The sequence below is a fragment of the Epinephelus lanceolatus genome, chromosome 22 (genome assembly GCF_041903045.1).
Source record: "Epinephelus lanceolatus isolate andai-2023 chromosome 22, ASM4190304v1, whole genome shotgun sequence".
Lineage (NCBI taxonomy): Eukaryota > Metazoa > Chordata > Actinopteri > Perciformes > Serranidae > Epinephelus > Epinephelus lanceolatus.
Window position 1 is genome coordinate 19,863,844 of NC_135755.1, and position 21,611 is coordinate 19,885,454.

The following is a 21,611-nucleotide window of genomic DNA, read 5'->3' on the forward strand; positions in this document are numbered from 1 at the left end:
AAGGAGATGAGAGAAAAGAAGGGAGAGAGGGTTTTATATACTTAACCCCTGGGAGCAGGTACGCAGGGCATAATTAAAGTGTGGTAATAAGAGAGTTTATTATAGGCAGATGTGGGTTTTCTGTGTGTGTGTGTGGCTGATGAAGTCATTAAGCGAGCTCACTTCTTCACACAGGAGGGGTTGGAAGCAGTTTCTAGAAAGTATAACTAAAATAGAGCGGTGGAAGGAGTCAGTAGCTTAACTTAAAGGTCCAGTGTGTAGGATTTAAGATGATATACTGGTACTTGATTATCTGTCCCACCCTGGCAACATGTGATTCTTGTATAATAAAGCTCTTTTCAGCTGTTCTTGAGTCAGTTTCAAAGTACTTTGGTTCAGTTTCACTCCAGTCTGACCTACATGCCTGTGCAGTGTGTGCGTGTGCCACGCTGCTGTGGGATGTCCAGACAGGGTGAGGTCACCCCAGGCACCGGGGAGACAAAGAAGAATGCCCTCTTTATGCACTGAAACACACACACCGGCCAGACACACCCTTTTATTTATAGATTTGAGGGGTGACTTCATACCCTTGGCGGTGTGTACTATGCGCGTGTTTGTGCGCGCGTACAGTGGCACTGTGCCCGTCATTGTGCACTGGAATAAACGGGAATCCCCATGCTGGTCACAGGTTGTCATCACTAGGCTATCACCTGACATGCACACACACACTGCAAAGTGCATCAAACAACAGCCTCTTTATCAAAAACAAATTATCAGCTCAAGCCTGAAGATCATTAACAGTAGGGTACAAAATGATCCTGCGGCAGAGAGTGTGTGTGTGTGTGTGTGTGTGTGTGTTTGGGTGTGTATTTATGAAGCTCTGACAGAAGTGATTAACACAGCAAACATCTGCACTTCTATATTAAACAGCAGGAGTTACTCAAGTTTCTTTACAGTACACATCTGTGCGTGTGTGTGTGCCATTGCAAGGCGGAGTCTAAACATGTGCATGTAAAACCTCACATTACTGAAAGGTCGAGACAGAGAAAATGAGTAGCTCTTTGGATAACACTGCTTTAAAAAAGGTCTGGAAATGAAACAGTGTGTATATACACAAGCACGACAACACATGGGATGACACACACACACACACACACACACACACACACAAACACACAAGAAAAGATGCTCAAAACCACTGGCATTGAGCACAGTTTTGGAAAAGTTGTGTCATTTCTTTGACTGTGAAGATATACAGCAATTTAAATCACACACATACACATTTGTACAGCACACACACACACACACACACACCCACACACACACACACACACACACACACAAGCGCTGGCGAGAAATACAGTGAAGGAAACACTTTCTCATTTGTTTACACAAAGACATCCAGAGAATACAAGAGGATCTGTGGAGGCCTTGGAAAAGCATTCATACGCAAAGATCGGAATCAATGTGTCATATGTTTGAATGACACAAGCTTACAGAAGATAACTGAGTGCACGCACGCACACACACACACACACAGAGGGATGCCGCTTTTACTATTCAATCTGATCTTATATGTTTACAACGTGTTTGAAAATCACTTATTCAGTCATTTAAATGTCACAAACAAGAAGCACGTCTGACTCCTGGCTGTCAGCGTTGTGCATCAGGCCCCTAAATAAAGCCGTCAACCTGACAGGTCAACACATGCCCCAAGACCCTGTGGAACCCCCTCAGCTCATTGTGGGCCCCCAGGACAAAGACCCCAAGGGGAGGGAGGGAGCAAGGGAGGAGGAGAAGCTCCCAGGACCCCCTGCTGCACACCAGCTCCATGCCTCTGCTATTGTCTGTGCTGCCACCGTTCAGCTCCCAAACATAATGTCTCAACTGAGAGATGAATCTGGAAACGGTGGCGGCGGTTTGCAACTTGGAAATACGGCTTCAGGAGCTGGAGGCCGATGCTGCCAGTTCTTTATACAGCTCTGAAGGTAGAGCCCAGTTTCTCCCACAGTTCCTGTTTGGATAGTGTTTGAATTCACCTTAATTTTCACTGCTGGTACAGAGCTGCTTATAGTTTACGTCTGAGTCACTCGGTGTTTGACCTACTCTCCAGAATGAGGTCGAGGACTGTGAATGCAAGAACTGCTGCAACATGTGCGTGGGTGGAGCAAGGCACCATCGGTTCCAGGAGTTGAGGTTTAATTCCCTGCGTTCTGGTGCGTTAATTCCCACCAGTTCTTGGCTGCAACTGGAAGTTTCTTATTGTTAATTTATTTAATATTTTGAAGTGTTTCCTTAGCTGAATTGAGAATGTAAGAACAGAGATACTGCTGCCAACTTGGACAGTAAAAGCAGCTGTTTTAAAACACATCTCATGTCCGGCGTGGGTGGAAAAAAATCCCAGTAAGAACCAGTAAAGTGCTAGACAAATAATGTCCTGGTTCTATTTAAGGACTGTGAGGATCTGCTGCTAAGGACCTAGAACATTTTAAGGAGCTTTACCTCCATATATAGCGTGTTAAAGGTCAAAGGCAATGAGCAATAAAGGTCCCAGCTAACTACCGAGCTAACAACAGTCGTCACTATCAGATTTCGGGGTGATATTCCCTGTGTGGCTCTCCAGGTAAAGCAAGGCACTTTTTATTTCACTCCAGCAGCTGCTATTCTCCATTTGGCAGATGCACATATGCACACATGACAAATAAGCTCTCTTCTACACTCTCAGGAACACACACCCTCCATCAACCTCTGCCCTCCAGTCTGAGCCTTGTGAGCTTCTCCTCCCTTCCTCACACCCACGCTCACACAAGGCCTTCTTTATCAGGGCGGGAGGAGGGGAACGGCCGACATGGAAAAAGAAAAAAGCTCCCACGCTCACACCAAAAGCGCCAACAGCTTGATGTGTTTGTGTTTGCATGTACACCGCCGTCTAAGTCCGCTGATCCCTGATGGTGCGACTGTTGGGGTGTGTTGTCCTCAGGTGGCCTTTCCATGGGAATCATTAAGGAAGGGAGTAAACGAGACAATAATGCCCCAGATGGAGAAGCCCTGAATTCTAGAGGAAGTTTTCAGTGTTGTGGCCCCTTGAAGAACGAGACACCCCGGCTCACTGACACAGTAAGATCAGATTCAATACCAGAGTGACAACAGAGGAGTGGAGAGAATGAAGGAAAAGTAGGAAAGGAAAAGAAACGATGAGAAGGACAAGAGATGATTGGAAAGGAGAGGAAAAAGGAGCAAAGGAAAGAAAGAGGTAGGAAAGGATTGGAGTGTAAAGGAACTGGAAGAAGAGCAGAGAGAAGCAGAGGAGAGGAATGAAGGACAGGATGAGGGGGACAAAAGATGACAGGACAGCACAAGACAAGAAAGGTAAAGAAAGGACTCAAGACAGTGAAAGATGAACAGAGGAAAAGTAAGGAAAGGTAAAAATGAGAAGTAAAAGTGATGATATGAAAGGAGAGGAGAGGAGAGCAACTGAAAGAAAGAAAAACAGACAAAAAGGAAAAGAAAAGGAAAGGTAAAGAGGAAAGGGAAGGACTTGAGAGTACAGGAATTAAAGGAGGGCAGAGTAAAGGAGAGGAGAGGAATAGAAAAGAAAAGAAATGAAATGAGGAAAGGAAAGAAAAGGAAAGGAAAGGATATGAAAGGAAAGGAACTGAAAGAAGAGCAGAGGAAAACAAAGGATGAGAAGGATAAGAGATGACATAAAAGGAAAAGAAAAGAAAACAGGAATGAGAGGAAAGGGAAGACGAGTAAAGGGTAGATGATTAGAGATGAGGAAGATAAGGGATAAAAAAGAAAAGAGAAGAAAATGGAGCAAAAGAAAGAAAGGGAAAGAGAGGAAATGAAAGGAAAGGAAGGACAAGTAAGGAAGGGAAGGACTGAAGATGTGGGGAAAAGAAAAGGGCAGAAAAGGAAGGAATACATGGAGAAAAGGATAAAGAAAATGGGAGTAAATCAAGATAAAGGGAGGAGATTAGGGAAAAGGAAAGAAGGGAAATGAGAGGGGAAAAAATTGAAATGAATCAATAGGAGATAAGAGAGGAGGAAAGGGTAAAGGAGGCAGGGAAGGAAAAATCTTTTGCACTTTTTAACATCTTTCAACATGTTGTCACTGCCTAATCAGTCTTCTTGACTAATTAGTAACCGTCCAGAGTTTCAAACATGAAACCACAGGAACATCCTGTGGTCCGGTCACATGGATGAGCACCAACATGTGAGCAAACACTCACTCGCTTGTGAACATCAATCCCCTCTCCCTCTCTCTCAGGTTAACAGAGTGTGTTTTGTTAAATCCAGAGGAGGAATGCCTCTCCGTATTTTTACATTCCCCAATCTGTTTGCCTCTCGTGGCTTCTTCCGACAGACTCGCCTTCATTGAGATGGACCAGTGGTCTCCTCACGGTTGCACGTCTTACTTCACCTACCATAAAATAAGGAACAATACTGTCCTCACTGTCCGCACTGCCCTGTTTTGTCCACTTGACATTTATTAAAGACAACTCAAGCATTCCTCCACTTACACACAAACCATACATATGTAAACACTCTTGCCGACTCTGTGGTTTCTTGCATTTGTTTTGAATCCAGAATATTTTCAGCAATTATTCAAAATGTGCTGCGGTCGCGATCTGGTGGGTCTCTTCGCTGGTATATTTTTATTAGCCGCACTCCCGGGACCAGACTAAATATTTTAAATTCAAATTAAAAAGCCCCCCCGCGCCCCCAACACTCTTGCTTGAAGAGGTGCCAACAAATGTAGAAATACTTGTTTTTGCTTGGCTCAAACAGCCCCTGACTTGGACAGCTTGTAAATTTAGGAGGACACGGCACAATGACAGCATATTCAGCACAACAGGCTGGATGCATCATGTGTTTAAGTGCCATGATGAACGCCCACAAGAGGTGTACCCTCAAGATTCAGAGAATAAAATTTTAGGAGGGTAAAATGAGTAAAGATTTCGTGAAAATCTAGTGTTTAATATAATTTTTAATATAATTGGCTTCTTAAATTTGACGAGCCTGTAAAAGCAGATTTTAAAACTAAAAAGCTGGCTTAAACAGTGTTTGACTGACATGTGATGTTTGGGAAATCCAGTGCAGACACCAAACTGCTCTACACGAAAGACGTGCTTACCACCTTAATCTCCAGTAATACCATTTAAATCTGACTTAATCTGTGAAAACAAGCCCCTTATTACAGACTCCGAGCTGTCGGTCACATCAAGCCTCTCCTACCCAGAATGCTCTGCAAAGGAGTGCAGCAAGCCCCCGACCCTGAAGACATGCCAACCTGTCAGACCTTAACCCTAAACCATCATCCACATCTATCCATCATAAAAACACACACTCAAACTCCCATAATCCACCACAACAACCACCCCCACACACTCTCACATACACACAACTGGGTCTTTCTAATCCACCGTAAGCCTGACACTCAAACAGTGACACTTCACCTCTGTCACACACAGAAAAGAGACAATACACACTTTCTGGCAGTGTGATATTCTCCTTGTCACATGTACTCACACCGAGGTTTGTGTATATGTACACACCAAAAGGGAAAAAGTCCATTTTTGGGGTTGGATTAGAGCACTCGGGGTTGATATGGGGACGACACAAACACACAAATGAAAACAGTTAAACTCGGAGAGGTTTTATGAGGACGCTTAGAGGCTTAAAGCTAATAGAGACATACGAAAACACAAATAAACACAAGAGGAAACTACGCTGGTTATGCAATTGGGTAAACTTAATCTAGAACAATGCTACATGTACAGAAACGAGAAAACAATCTTTGGAGGATTGTTTATTGTACATGAAGGTATATTTGGATGCAATACAGCAGACATAACATTGTCACTGACTTTCAATACTAGATTCCTAATGAATACAACAGATTCCACATTGAATATTTATATAGCTGCCATTACTGGATATTTGTTGCTGGGTGTTCATTACAAGACAAATTCATTTCAAGCAAATTTCGGTTGACCTGGAAGACCTGGAGGAAACAGACAACAGACTAAAAAGCTAAATAAAAGAAATAAAAGACTCAACACCCACCCCTGGACACATTTTCCCCACAAATACAACATGCTGATGTTTTTAGCACAAGCCTATGGCATTTTACATTGTATAAATTAGCCTAGTGGCTAGCAGACTTTTCCTCTCCTCATATGAAGCCAGGGACAACAGCAACATTTAACAAAGACAATGTTACAAAATTCAGCTCCATTACAGCTCACAAGGTTCACTGACAAAACAACTGTCTTATACTTAACACGTTTTCCAAACAAATACTACATGCTAACGTTATTAGCACAAGCCTATGGCATTTTATGTTGTGTAAATTAGCCTAGCAATGAGTGACGATTTCCTCTGCTCATATGAAGCCAGGATAAATCACACACAAGACTTAAAATGCTATTTTTGTGGACGCTTTATTGTCTTCACAATTTATCGTTTCTTATCTGTGAAATTAAAGTAAATAAAAGCTTTGTTTCCACTGAGGGAAATGGTTTCAGCTAGCAAAAAAAAAAAACACAGGAGGTCTGTGTTGCCGGGACATGTAGTTACATTTCTGGGGAGGCGCATGTCAGGCTAAGGCATAGGTATGGTTTCAATTCAACACAAAAGTATAAATCCTGCATAACCCATATTTACTCATGTTGCAAATGCAATACATAGTTTAAATCCCACATTACAAGTAAGCTGAGGAACAACTACAAAACTAAATGACATCTAACCAACCATCAGCTCACAGTGGAGTCTGTACAACTGCTCATACTGTTATGAATTAGGTCAAACATCACAAATAATCCATCACGAGAAAGGAAATAAAATGCACTGATGTAATAAAATAAGCTCAAAATTTAATTTAGTATCATTAAAGGACAAATACAGTATTGTTCTTAAACAAAGCTTTTATTTGTTTGCTACCATTCTACCACTAAATCCACAGCAACTAATTTCAATTTATTTATAAAGCTTTCGTTGGATCATGCTGCTTGCCTTCATACTGTATATGTTGCCTTGTCTAAGTAATAGTGTTAGCAAGTTAGCATGACCCATAGCCATGATTGTGAGAGTACGACCAAGGTTGGAAAACACTGGAGTTTTCTTTAAAGTAAATGTGACCATGTGTCATTATATGGATTTTAGGTCTTACAGCTCAGCCCCAAGCTACTTATTTCATCTTTTAATGGTTATTCAATTCTTGTGTGTGACAACTGAAATATATACTGTGTCCACACACGCTCACACACACACCCCTGGCGGTGTGCTTCTGGTGGAGTATGGAAGCCATTAGATCCGGTGACCAGCGCTGACAATAGCAGAGGTTAAAAGGCAGCGACCTGGTGACAGACAGGATTGATCCATCAATGTCATATATGTGTGTGTGAGTGCGCGTGCATGTGTGTGTGTGTGTGTCCTCTTTATCTCACACAGACACAAATGCAGATGCACTGACATACGGGTGAAACATTAACTTCTTATTGTGCACTGAACGACCTTGCCCTCTCCGCTGAGATCTGCCTGGAGGCATGAGAGGGCGCATTGTGTGTATTTTTACTTTCTGTCGGATCAAAGCTGCCGTGCCAGCTTTCAAACTCTCCATATCTTATCTGGGCTTCTATTCAAGTATTTTTATGAGAGTCATAACATATCACGCTGGAAAGGTTGAGGCCCAAAATTGTTCAAAGTATCTGACATTTAGCGATGAAAATCCATCTGTGGAATAGATGCTGATATCAGGCTGAATTCAGCCTTTTTTAAATGGTAGTTGGACTTTTCATAACATCCACCACAATTTTGCACCTGCTACATCTACATATAGCCAGCTGTGAGGCAAATAAGTGCTTCTCTACATCTTTATTTATAGGTGAAACTGATCATTAGTCGACAACAATTATCTTAAACGATGGCCGCATACCAAAACTGTCATCAGTGTTAAAACAACAACAGTTAATTTACAGTTGTGGACAGATTTGAGAAGCTACTGCACAGGGATATCAGTTTTATGAGTACACAAGCATCACTCATCTCTAATTAACACTTGCCACTGTAAAACAATCAGAAACCACACAAGGAAATTTACCTGGAAGGACCTTTTTATTGCCTAACATTCCTACATCTTTGTTTATTTGCTCTAAAGCCCCTGGAGTTTATTATGAGCGATGCTTCAAATAGTTTGGTTATTTATATTTATTTTTTCCTCAACAATTGAATCAAAATGTGATGACAGTTTCGGAATTGTTTGCTGATGTTGCCAGGCCACTGTCAGTACAGTGCATTAAAACCTCATGGACAAAGACTAGGGGAAGCAGATTAACTAAGTTTGAGTGCTTTACTCTTAATAAATAAGACCTCTTGTTTAATTTTAGCTTAAAATACCCTGTGGAGATTTCAACCACTGGTGGCACTAAGGAGCAGTGTTTTTTTGATGATAGTAATGTTAGCATGTTATATTTGTTTGGAAAATGTGTTTAGTGTAAGACAGTTGTTTTGTCAGTGAACCTTGTGAGTTGTAATGGAGCCGAATTTTGTAACGTTGCCTTTGTTAAATGTTGCTGTTGTCCCTGGTTGCATATGAGTGGAGGAAAAGTCTGCTAGCCACAAGGCTAATTTATATAATGCAAAATGCTATAGGCTTGTGCTAAAAATAGTAGCATGACTGACAAATGACAAAACCAAGACTGGATAAATGAGACTTTGATTATACTGCACGAGTTGCGTGAGAATTTGTAAACAGATGTTTTGATGTAGTTTTACTGTTTTTTAATTTATGAAGAATTTTCTCAGTTTTTGGATTCTTCGTTCACCAGAGGCATGCAAGTTTTGTTCAGGAATTCAACATAACATGGGGTAAGTAGCTCATGTACAAACAATCATGTGGGGGTTGAAGTATTCCTTTAAGTTTCATAGGAAATTTCAGTCAAATGGAGGTTTCCCATGACTCATGTAAAACCTGATTTCTTTGCTGCTTAAGTGTGTTTCCATTCACTTTCTCGTAAGTTTTTTAAAGTTCAAATGAATGCACATAAACAGGTGGATTGTAACACACTTAAAATGTAGTAATGTGACCAATGGAAAAAAAGCCAGGGAAGCAGAGAACTATGTAGCAAACAAGGATGTTAACAATAAAGACACCCACAGAGGCAAAAACACAGCTACCGATGTGTTCAAGGACTCATAAATGCAGACAAAAAGGCAGGAAAGCATCAATCTGGCAGCTGTGTCCAGACATCTGAAACCTTTTACTCTTCCTTCCCTGGCTGTCCTTTTCCCCCCACGTCCTCTTTTGATCTATTATCTCTCCATCCACCTATTATCCATCTATCAGCCTACAGCTAAGGCAGCTGAACCCCCCCCCCCCTTTCTATTCCAATCAACTCATCTTTCTTTTTCCTATATTTTCATGCATCTCACATCCTGTCTTGGTCTTTTCTCTTCATTTACCTTTTTTCCTCCTTAATCCACCATCTTCCTTTGTGCTCCTTACATTTCTATCCGTCTGTCTGTCCCAGTCAATCCATCTTTCCTACATTTCGGTCTCCCATCCATCCCTATCACACCCTGGCCATCGCCAATCTTTCGCATCTTTCAAAGCTCCGGATGTCTTAGACAGAGATGACTCTTTAATGCTCACTTGGTTGCTTAATCAAGTTTATTTGAACTTTAACTTATTTTTTTCTGGGTAAAAACTGATCAAGGATTTGTGCCTTTTTTCCTGTCCTTACATGCTTTCCTTTAAAAAACAGAAGCATTTCTGCAGAGGTAATGAGTATTTGAAAAAGAAGGAAACATCCTGGAAAACTGTTGCAAAACCTGCAATGAAAAGCAACGTTTTTACACATTTTCAGATGTTTAACATGTTTTCTTATTGTTTTTAAGGGCAGTACATTTATCCCAAAGCCTCCCAACTTCCATAGAGGTATTCATGTTTACATTGTTCAATTAGTCTACATTTCAGCGGAGTTTCTGTAGCCCACAGTGGTCAGAAATGCTGTTTCAGAGGCTTTCTGTCAGTATGCAAAGATTAAAACCCAGACGCAGACACTAAATCCTTCTTATTTAAAGGAAAGGAGACATTGAATATCGATTATCAGCAGCTTTAATCAGCTTTCAGAAACCCAAATCTAACCAAAGTCACTCAAACCCATGAGATGAATAAACAATTTGGGCAAACGCCTCATAAATCCTAACCACGAGAAATGCAACACACCCACAGTCCCCCTCCACCCTGCACCCACAAATTTTGGTTACCCACTCAGAGGTTCCATTCGTCCCATTTCCAATGAGAAGAGAACGTGAGGGAAGTTCTGACTTGCAGAATCCTACTTTACATCCCCAAAAGTTACCCCGATCGCCTGACAAGGTCAGGGAGATGGGAAGGATGAAAGGATGTTTCCTTCAGACGCCACCGAGAGCAGACGGGAGGGACGGCGACGAGAGAAGATCCAGCAAACAAAGAGAGTTTTGTGTCATTTTAGACCACAAACTGGAGTCAACGTGCCAGGATAGCCACGAGAGTGGACCACATTGCATGGTGGAATGTGTGTGTCTGAGTGTGTGTGGTACATTCTTTGGTTTGGGGCATGGCTACGTTGCAATAAACTGTAAACGTATAAAAACGGACGCACAGAAAACACACACATTATGCCCCGTAACAGCCTCGCTTAATCTGACATAATAGCTCGGAAACTGCTTCTAACGTCATTAAGTGTTACACGTAATAGCTGCAGTGTGGTTGGGATTGATTGGGATGGAAGGTGGGATTAAAAGAACAGGATAAACAGAGTCTTTAGATGTTATTACAGCGTCAGACAACAAGGACTGAACGTACAACAACACTGTAAGTCTGTGTTTTCCTTAGATATTAGAAAGACAATCTACCACAAGAGATTCGGGCTATGTGCTGGCAAGTGTGTGGCAATACGATGCATATCATGATCAGGGGTTACAATTCAATATATCGCAATATATGGGAATACTGTAAGAAAAGGGATATACTGCAAATTTATATAAAATCTGAGTTTAAAAAGTTGATTTTTAATGCAATCATAACAGTGGGACATGCATTTTAATTTATCACAGCAATATGTTGTTATGTTGGAGTGGAAGAGTGAAATGGCTATCTAGCATCTGAAGTAAATACAACACAAAATGAATCACTGCCACGAATCTTTGTATGTCAACTAGGGCGACTGCGATCACCGCAATACCACAACCACAACTGCTATGTTCATGTTTTTTCTTAGTTTCATGGGAACGCCGCGTATTAACACTATGCTACAAACACCACAATCTGCTGAGCATCAATTCTGTGCTGAGTGCTGCATGTTTGCCATTTTTTTCTGGTCGCCGAGAGTTGAAAAATATCAAACTTTGGGGAAAACAGAGCAGCCGCTTGTCACTGTTACTTCATACCCAGCCATCCACTTGAAGTTAAAGAGGGTCAGGACAAATACCACGAAGACAATCGCATTGCTAAACAACAAAAATGGAGCAGAAACTAATACTGAACCCACAGTGACCTGTGGGTCTGTCCTTTCTCCCTACGTGCCTCAATCTTCCATTCATCCGGAACTCTCTACACACGTCAAGTGACAGAAGTATTTTTATTTTTTTTTTTAAATGAGTGGGGTTCAAATGTGTCCACTTTCTCACATTCATATCTGGCTAACAAATAAAGTGTGTTAAAAAAATGATCAGACATAATCCTCCTGAGAGGGGTTGTCAGACACTGTTTCAAGCATGGGGAGACCTTTACATCCCAAAAGTCCTTTTCTTAAAGGACTCTTAGGTTGAAAGAAAATCCATCCCTGCTTTCAGTTTCTTTTATTTTGTCTTGCTGTTGAGTTGAGGAAAAAAAAACAGTCTTGTGGGGGGTGCCCTGAACACATCACCTCCACCAGTGCTGTTTCAGGAGGAAACCCTGAACTGCAGGTCAAATTTGCAAATCAGCAGAACACAAAACCCTACAGGGGTTTCAAAAGGCTGCTCTCCAGCGCATCAAGATGCAATTTTGGTGTAATGTGAGAAAAAAAGAAAACATGGCTGAGGTGCGCGCGTGTGAGTGTGTGTGTTGCCCCCCAGTGAGAGGGTAAAATGCAGAGCGCCGGACAAAAACAATAACAACTGCAGCAGCCTCAGGTCAGGACTTCTACACCCCCACACACACCGCTAACTAAATACAACAAGACAAAACAAAGTTCAGCTATGACAGACATCTCCCATGTAGCTTTCATATTATCTCCACTTTTTCCATGGCACACAAACACACACACATTACAAGCACACATGATATAAATGTGGTGTGAGCTTGAGGGTCAGTGTGCTGCTGTACACAGAGAGAGGTTGGTATTTCAGTGTGTGCCCGCAGACGTAAAAGAAACAGCTAAAGGCTCCACAGATCAGAGATAGAGACATTCCAACCCACCCCACCCCACCCCAACACACACACACACACACACACACACAGTGCAATTTAATCTGGTCTTCAGGAGTCAGAGATTTAGGACTGATAATGGGAATGGGGCAGTATCTTAAAGCAAACACTCAACAATCTGGTTATCATACCCATAAACAGTTTCACTATCAAGGCATATATTTCAAAATAAAAGGCCTGGATAGAATCCCTATCTCTGTTAACACAAAGGCCTTTTATTGTGAAATGTTTGCATGACAGTGCTGTTGACAATGCAGTGGCTTGCACGGCTCCATAAATGAAGCGAGTACTGCCTTTTAATTGCGGAAATACAGTAATTACAGCAGCAGGCAACTCTGCAGTGGCACTGCAGCAGCAACACTGTCTGTGTAAACACTGCACACGTGTGAGCCGCAGCAGCAAGGTAGCTGTCACGCACTGATCATGCAGGCACTGTGGGCCAGGCATAAGTCTGAGCCTGAGCTGAAACAGCTTTTTGTTTAAGCTAAAAGGTCACACTGTACATCAAAATATATACTTACTGAGAAATAAGGCTGCAAGTTATAATTACGTTTATTTTTGATTAATCTGCATCAATTTCCCACAGCCCAATGTAACTTATTTAAATTGTTTGTTTTGTCTGACCAACAATCCAAACCCCAAGACATTCAGTTTAGACTAAAGAAAAAGCAAACATTCATGGGAGAAGCTGGAACCAGTGAATGTCTGGCATGTTTGCTTCATAAATGACTTGATATGATTCAATTATTCCATTTCCCATCCTGTTCTTTATGCAAAACTTAATATAATTAGTCAGAAACATGAATAGGCTCCATCTCCCTCATCAACATGCTCTATTATGTACTATGCTGCTGCACAACATATGTTTTTGGTTAGTTAGGACAGTTAGCGAAGCAAGTCAGGGCAGAGGACATGGAAACACACACACACACACACACACACACACACACACACACACACAGTAGAGACAATAGCATCTCTATCTGATGGCATCCTCATCTACCCCCTGCAGAGCAGATTGCTACTGGAGGCTACCTTCACTGGAATGTAGGAAGCAATACACACACACACACACACACACACACACAGCTGTTTACCAACCCAAGACATTTGGTTGCATACCTTCGACCACATGTCAAAACATTCTTTTGTACAATCCCCTGATTTCTGTTACTGTCAACAGCAGGACAAAAGTCAGAAAGAGAGATTATCGTCTCCATCTTTGTTCCCTCTTCTGGGCGAATCAAATTCCAGACTGTTTTCAAACATACATCTGCTGGAATGCCCCCCACGAGAGACATGGCCCGATTTCCAACAGCAGAAGAAGAAGAAGAAGAATCCCTTTAAGCCACAAATAGAAAACAGGAGGTTCATCCACAACATCAATGCCCACATGGAGCAGTTTGAGTTTAGTTGAGGTAAACGTGCGCACCAAGATATTTCAAAATCCTGCAGCAAAAGACAACAGTACATATTTATCAAGTTTAGCCTCGTATATAAAGGCCCGTTTCCACCGCAGGAACTTCAGGGCAGTTTTATGTGGCCGGGGCCGTTGGTGCGTGTCTCCACCGCAGGAACCACCCCCGAAACACAGAGTTCCGGAACTTTTGCAGAGGCTAAACAAGTCCCTGCCTCGGAGTAGGTACTCAGAACAGCCCTGAGAGACTCCTGGCTGGGGCTTGGGGATTACTTGGTGCTGATTGGATATACTCAAGGCGGGGTGTGACGTTTTGTAATTAATAACATGGTTATCGTAGGTGGGCTAACCGTTAGCTGTTAGTGGTGTCTGTAATAACTCAATAAACGGTCCGTGAATAAAATATTTTTTCCAGGGGATATCTTAGTTACAACATGACTGAGCTAGCAAAGCAGTTTTGTGTTGCTATGTGTGGTATTTATTCAGTTTTGGGAAATCACGATGTGATTTGATGAAAGCATCAGCTGACAGGGACAGCTAACGGCAGCAGCAAAGCTAACATCAGGACGTCATCTGTTAAAAGCCTCCTGTTGTCGGATACGACATGAAACTACTCCAGTTAGCTCAATCATGTTGTAACTAAGACATCCGCTGGAAAAAATATTTTTTTACAGACACCGCTAACGGCTAACGGCGTCCCTACGCCCCTACGTCGTCCCGGTCAAAATGGTCGCGCAACGATTACATCACATCCAGAGCCCAGTAACTTTACAGGAACCTTCCTCCTACTCCGTTCTCTCAGTGGAGACACGGCGGTTGAGAGGGCCGAGCGAGAGGACATTCCTGTAGTAGTTCCTGCCCCCAAATAGTACCAAGAACTTCTTCAGTGGAAACGGGCCTAATGATCTTGAACTACATACCTTGACATTTGCTAATGCTAAATCCTGTTTCTGCTGTTCAACTTGTAGAGAAACTTAACCTCAAATCAAGGGGATGTGCTGCCAGTTGACTACTCATGCAACTCTCTCAATTTGCATCGTCATTCATCCAATGAGTACATCATAAGACCTACCTAACAACTAAAACGTCCACCAAAGAAGTTCATATAAAGGATACATGACATTTTTAGTGGGGGAAACCACACAATCTAACAACAACCAAAGAAATAACCCAAAATTCAAAGAAATACCAATGATTTACTCTCTCAAAAACAAAAAAGGAAATATAAGGAGTTCAGCTCAGTCAAAGTTTTCATCACAAACAACCAAAGTTACCTCCCATTGTGGGTCAGTAGTGCGCTGTTGGTTTCAGTGGTTGGAGAGCCTGGGAGATGGGCTCATTGTTGGTGGTTTGACTGAGAGGAGAATAAAAATGGCAATGAATCCAGATTTATAGAACATGTGGACCGCAAGGAAAACGGACTGTGTGGCACTTAGCGAGGAGTGGCCAAGCCAGTGGTCTGCTAATACTCTCGGAACAGACTGGACCTGTTTCTTCATGTGAAAAGTGAATAAGATGCTGTTTTCAGGGAAAGTTTGGATGTTTTGCAGTAGAGTAATGAGGGGTAGTTCTCCATAGTCAGTGTATTACGTACAGTAGTTGTCAGTAAGCACAGTCTGGACGACCAAACAAAGTTATTGTTACTGTAAGGTCTGTACATTTTCCATCTATGCATTAGCTTAAAATCATGTGTGGACACCCACTACTTAAAGTGGATTTCTAACCTGAAGAGCCGATCTCCAGAGCTACGACTTGCCAGAGAGTATCTTTTTGGCAATTGTCTTTATAATGACAGGATTGTAAGTCGTTTAGCTCTGGATGTTTCTCAGCCTCATCAGTGAGTCTCTTCTCATCCAGTTTTCATCACACATGGGACAAAGCAAGATCAACAGAGCTCTCGTAATGCATCCATAGTGAGGAGAAGAGTCAAGCTGCCATGGGAGCAGAGAAAAGGAGCTGCTACGGGAGGTGGTATGTACAAGCAGAGAGCGAGTGACGGAAAAATGCATTTAATTCCAGGGGCGGCAAGGCTAGAAATAGGACATTGGCATGAAGTGCCGCGGGACGGCGTGTCTTGGAGCACCAACGCACGTCTAGCCACCAGTGTGTTTTGGCCTTTATGCTCTTTGCAGGTTTCTCCTTGCAGAACACCAATATTGTCCCAAACTATAAGTAGCAGTGTATCAAAAACTCTTCAGCACAGGACTCCCACAAAAGGGGTGTGTCGGATGGTGTGGTGTCACTTTCACTATGCAGACACCCTCACAGATGCGCCAAGCATGCATCACGAAGAATGAAACCTCCTTTTTTCTTTGACATCCAAAACATATCTAAGACTGATCTTTGTATAAAATCTCTTCTATAAAACATCGCTGCAGACAAATTGTAGGTAATAACAACAACTCCCTCATCTCCATAATATACAGACATAAAATAAAAATAATGAAGATAATGACAGCAGCACACAGACCCTGCTCTGCTTCAGCCCACTCAGACAGATTCTTGTACAACATGTAGACTCTGATGTTCATTTAGATAGCAGACACGTCTGGTCTGCAGAGGTCTGGAGTCCAGACAGTTCACACGAGCAACTGGGATCCATCAAAACAACTGGGATTGATTCTTAAATTCACAGCATTAAGTTAGACTCATCACTGCAGAGAAGGGGCAGTGAAATTTAGCAACACCATCTTGGAGGTTTTAAGGCAAAGGCTGATTCACATTTTTTTGGATGCCAAACTGTCCCGTGGGAGCACCCGCCTTAAAAGTCTGGGACCACAGTGCAGCCAAAAAACTGTTGAGGAGACACAAAAATGTCCTCAGCAGAGATCACCAGAGAGCTCACAGTACATCATAAAACCACATACGAAAGTGAGCTGACAGTTCAACAGCAGCAGCTGCTCTGTCAAACGCAACAATGGGTGGAACTCAACGCTCTGTCATCACAACAACCACATTTAACACAGAGGACGTAAAAAATGTCACAAAACAAATGGAAATGACAACTGGTAGAGTTTTAAAAGATAAATTACCCTTAAAGCATGGTTGCATCATGTCTTTTAGTCTGTAAACATGCACTCTTATTTCCACACCACCTCAACAACTTTTACATGCATTGTCATAAAACATGGTTAAGCCTCGACTGACTGACCGGCTAATAACTCGCCAACAGGCTGATAGGCTGACTCACTGAATGGCTGACTGAGTAGCCAAGCTAATGACTGACTGGACAGATAAAACCTTAAACTCACCATGTCATCGCACAGCTGATCACTGGCTGAACAGAAGACAAGTATTCCATTCAGATCATTATGAGCACTGCACATGTAGTAGGTATGAACGCACACATGTGCAAAATCTCCACACCCATCCACACACACACACACCCAACAGTGGTAATTTGTTATGCTCCCAGAGGAATGTTGACCAAATGGCTTATATCCCTCTGCTGTCTCAGACTCTAGAAAACCTCCCTTCCCCCCTCCAGCAGTGAACACACTTTAAAAAGGGTCACATCACACACACACACACACACACCCCCAAAACATGCACATCCTGAGAGGGCAACGGGCACATTTTTATGCACTATATGTCTCATGCATGTTTCATGACCACTTCAAAAAACGGCAGACTCACTCTTTCAAGGATACGTTCCTGACATATACAAAAAGCCCACTTTAACAATCTTTTTCAACCTGATATAAATCTATGAGAGTATCATACAGGGGTGCAAGTTACACATTTTTGATTAGTTGTTCTGGACACTTCTGACTAGTAGGAGACCCTGTCGCAGATCCTGAACCTGTTGGAGGGATTATATAGATCCAATCTGGCCTGCCTTAAGACGTCTCATGGAAGAAGAACTTGAGGCGTTAGGAAGAACGGGGTCCAGGGTGTTTAGCTTAGCCTGCTAACGCCACAATTCAGGCCTTTCACAAGTTGCTAGACCCCAAAATGATGTCTTCAAACGGTTTGTTTTGTTCTAAACGCAAAGATATTCCATTTAAAATGATTACTACTGCGAAAGCTGTAAATTTCCACACGTTTGAGAAGCTGGGATCAGCAAACACTTTGCCTGATATAAGGCTTATAAATGACTAACTGATTCTTGGAATATTTGGGGACTAATTTTCTGAAGACCGACTAATCAACTGATCAACTACTGTCAGCGCTAGACCCCTAATGACACTCCTCTGGCATAAATCTCAGTAGAAAGAAGATCCACACTATGGCCACAGCCAAACTAATACTTTTCAATTCTAAACGGCATTTCTTAAGTTACAGTCTCTGAAAATATGGGTGTTTCCCTCCATTCAAACAGGCCTGAAAACACTTTTGACCATTTAAGTACACTGGGCATGCACATGCCAGTGTAAACAGGAAGCAGACTGTCTTCTCTGCACGTAGTTGCTTAATTACAGAAAATACTACCGAGATGGCGAAAAGTAAGACCAGAGATTTCTTTGCTTGTACTAACAATGAGGTGGAACTGTTACTAAAAGTTACACATGAGTATAAGGCGGTCAAGTGGGTGGAAATCAGATTGGGAGTCACTGCAAAGTAAATGCAGCGCCATATTACAGTGGTAGTCTGGCGGCATTATCCATTGCTGGAGGAAGCCATGACAATAAAAAAAGAGTGCCAGCACAAAAAGGATGAAGTGACAAAAGGTATGTAGATTTAGCTATAATGTTTTGGCTTGACACAATGTGATGGTTAAAACTCAAACCTGGAAATACATGAATTAGAAACATTATCAGTCTTCTGTATGTGCTCCCAGGTAGCCATATTGGAGGTCCTCAGCTCTTACCTTGTCCCTCTTTCTTTCTTAAGTGAGGGATTATGGCTGCATTCAGATGTGGTCCATACAGACACAGTAAACCTCTGTGTGGAGGCTGAAGGAAACTCTCTAAACCTAAAACACACACACACACACACACACACACACTCACACATATAAATATACACCTCAGCTCTACCGTCAATCCATGTTCCCATCTTTCTCCCCTTTCCTTCAAGGACTTAACACTTAATCATTAAACACTTCTCTGCACCCCATTTTCCCATCCAGCACTCACCGCCTGAGCTACTTTATTGTGTGTGTTTTAACTAGCCACTGGACACAAAACAGCCACAGAACACAGTTTGATTTTTATCTCCTTTAGCAGTCCCAGTCACATTTTCCCAGGGGCTGTGTTACTGTGTGTGTGACTTAGTGTGTGTGTGTTTCCAGATGACTGAGCCAGGCTTTTCCATTCCCCCCGCTGTGGTGCTGTGGTGAATATAGAAGTATACCGGCCAACATTTACACCGCCGCCGCTGCGACTTTTCAACAGAGTGAGGAGCGAGGGACAGTGAAGGAAAGACTGAGAGGGAGAGCAGAGGTTGGATGTCAGCCGGCCTACTTATGCACTGGACTGAACACACACACACACAAATACACAGACCACCCCCAGCAGAACACACACCAATAATTACTTGCAGTAATTCAAAGGCACCCTCCTTATTTCCAGCAACTCACCGCCCGCAGCGTGGAACCGTGAGAAGAGGCCGGGAGGAAATGTCGGCCCCCACGACTTTATCGCACAAGACGAGGTCACGTCTAAATCTCTTACAAAGCCCTCCCAAAACACACCTGAAATTAACCCTTTTAGAGCTCTGCAGAAATAACACTGCATGTCAGTCTGCACATCCATCAACTCCTGTACTTCTTGGGTTTGTTTTTGCACAACAACCTGATTCTTAAATATGCTTGTGTCAATGTAAGCTGCTGCAAAGAGGGGTCAATAACCTGTAAACTATGTGACAAACAAGCATAAAGCAATTTTGAGAATCTATCTTAACAAAACACAATAATTCTTTTCAAGGATTCCCACAGACACCCTGCTGTAGTGCACATTTCTGCCCCCAACTCCGTCTGAAGTGGTTTTAGTCGTCTGTCAACACTTTGGCATTTTTACCTTCCAGTGAATGAAGTGACAGGAAGATGAACAGAGCCCCATTTTGTCAGGAATCTCTCTTGGGAACCTCTTTTAGCACCCCTCTGACCTCCAAGTTTGAGAGCCTAACCACTGCTTTACATTATATAGGGCTTTTTTTATGCATTGACAGTGACAGCTGACAAACATCAACTGGTCCGGATATTTAGCTCGAGCTTTGGACAATAACTTTTTATTCTCTGCAGGAAAGGAGGAGGAAGAGTGGATCTAGCTGTGCAGAAGTCAAAAAACACAGGAGAGGATGCAGGAAAAGCAGTTTGCAGACTTCTTGCATTGGGTTGAAAAGTTGAATCCAAAGGGAGCAGCAGCCAAGCAGACTGAAAAGCACGTATGAATGAGAGAGCAGTCACACACGCCTGCAAAACTAACCACAATTGCTGTTTTGGTGGCGCTTGAGTGTCGCAACAACCGCAACCTTACAAAATAAAATTCCTACAGTCAGTTTGAGTGAACAGTAGTGCAAATATGAGGCCAAAAGTGTGAATAAATACAAAAATATCAAGAAAATGTTGTGTGAAATGATATATAGTACAGCTTGAGCTGACAACAATTACACCAGGGTCACTTTCAAGCAGTTTAAAGTCACTTAAATCACATTTTTAAGCACGTGTCAATAATGTCAATTGACATTTGGCGAACTTACTTTGGTGATGATGAGTGGCTCGCCGTGCTCGAGCCCTCCTTTCAGCGTGAACCCCCAAGGCGCGCCCCCGCTCAACTGGACCTGAATGTGGTGGAAAGAGACGAGCTGCTCAACCGTTTCCATTCTCTCCCTCCGCTCCGTTTATCCGTGTATCCACTTCTCCACCCGCTCTCTGTTGCTTTATTAGCCTGGCTTCAACTGTTGCTAGCTAGCGGCGCCGGTAGCGGTCCCTCGACTTCTCCATCACCGCTCTAACAACAACAACGGCTGGTTGGATGGATGGATGGATGGATAGATGGAAGGACGGAGCGAGTGGAAGAGGGGGAGGGAGGAAAGTTTTAGCTACTGTCAAGCTCCGAGAAGTTATGCACCCAAAATGGCGGTGCAACTTCCGGTCAAGGTGTTTAACGGCCACGAAAAGTAGACGTTAGCGTATTTTACAGCGCTAATTTTGCTCGGTACTTTCACACACTATATTACAGATTATACGGTTTAATACCCGTAGATTATTACTCACTTATTTCCCCAAAACGAGTAGATATAACGCTTCTATTTTGACGTCTAGGTCTACTACTTCCGGTTACGTTTGCTAACTTGACAAAGCTAAAAAACTTTGGGAAAACTTTGGGACTCGAGGCAGGCAGCCCCGCCCACTATTCGAACAGCGGGATGTGATTGACAGAAACATCTACCAATAGCAGAGAGGCTCTGGCTGAAGCTGTCCAATGAGAAGCGAGAAGGGGGAAGGGCTACAGGCGCAACAACCGCTGTATTGTAATAACATCAGGCAGGCTCACGGCGGCAACTTCAACCAAATAACAGTAACAGAAGTGAACGGCTGGCCTCTCATTTGAAACATGAAACCCGCCACTTTGCCACAGACCCCTGCAAAAACTATCATCAGGTCATTTCATGACTATAGGCCGAATTTAAGCCCAAAAGAAGAAAGATCTTTTTAGTGCTTTTGCAATCATATTTAGAAGGCTATTGTGCAAATATCACAGCAAAACTATAAATCATACAAAAATAAGGTGTCATTTGGCTGCTTTAGTAACTGAAATACTCCAACCAGCTTTAGGGTAATGTGACTCAGTTACCAATGGCTGAAAGTAACTA

General features: G+C 42.6%; 1 protein-coding gene across 1 annotated transcript in view; it reads right to left on the reverse strand.

The window, feature by feature from the left end:
- shroom4 (shroom family member 4) overlaps positions 1-20,766 on the reverse strand; it is a 79,559-nt gene extending 58,793 nt beyond the window's left edge. The window contains exon 1 of the mRNA XM_033609775.2: positions 20,496-20,766. Coding sequence (XP_033465666.2) covers positions 20,496-20,618 — 123 coding nt within the window. The 5' untranslated portion in view covers positions 20,619-20,766. The remainder of the gene's footprint in view (positions 1-20,495) is intronic.
- Between the last annotated feature and the right edge of the window lie 845 nt (positions 20,767-21,611).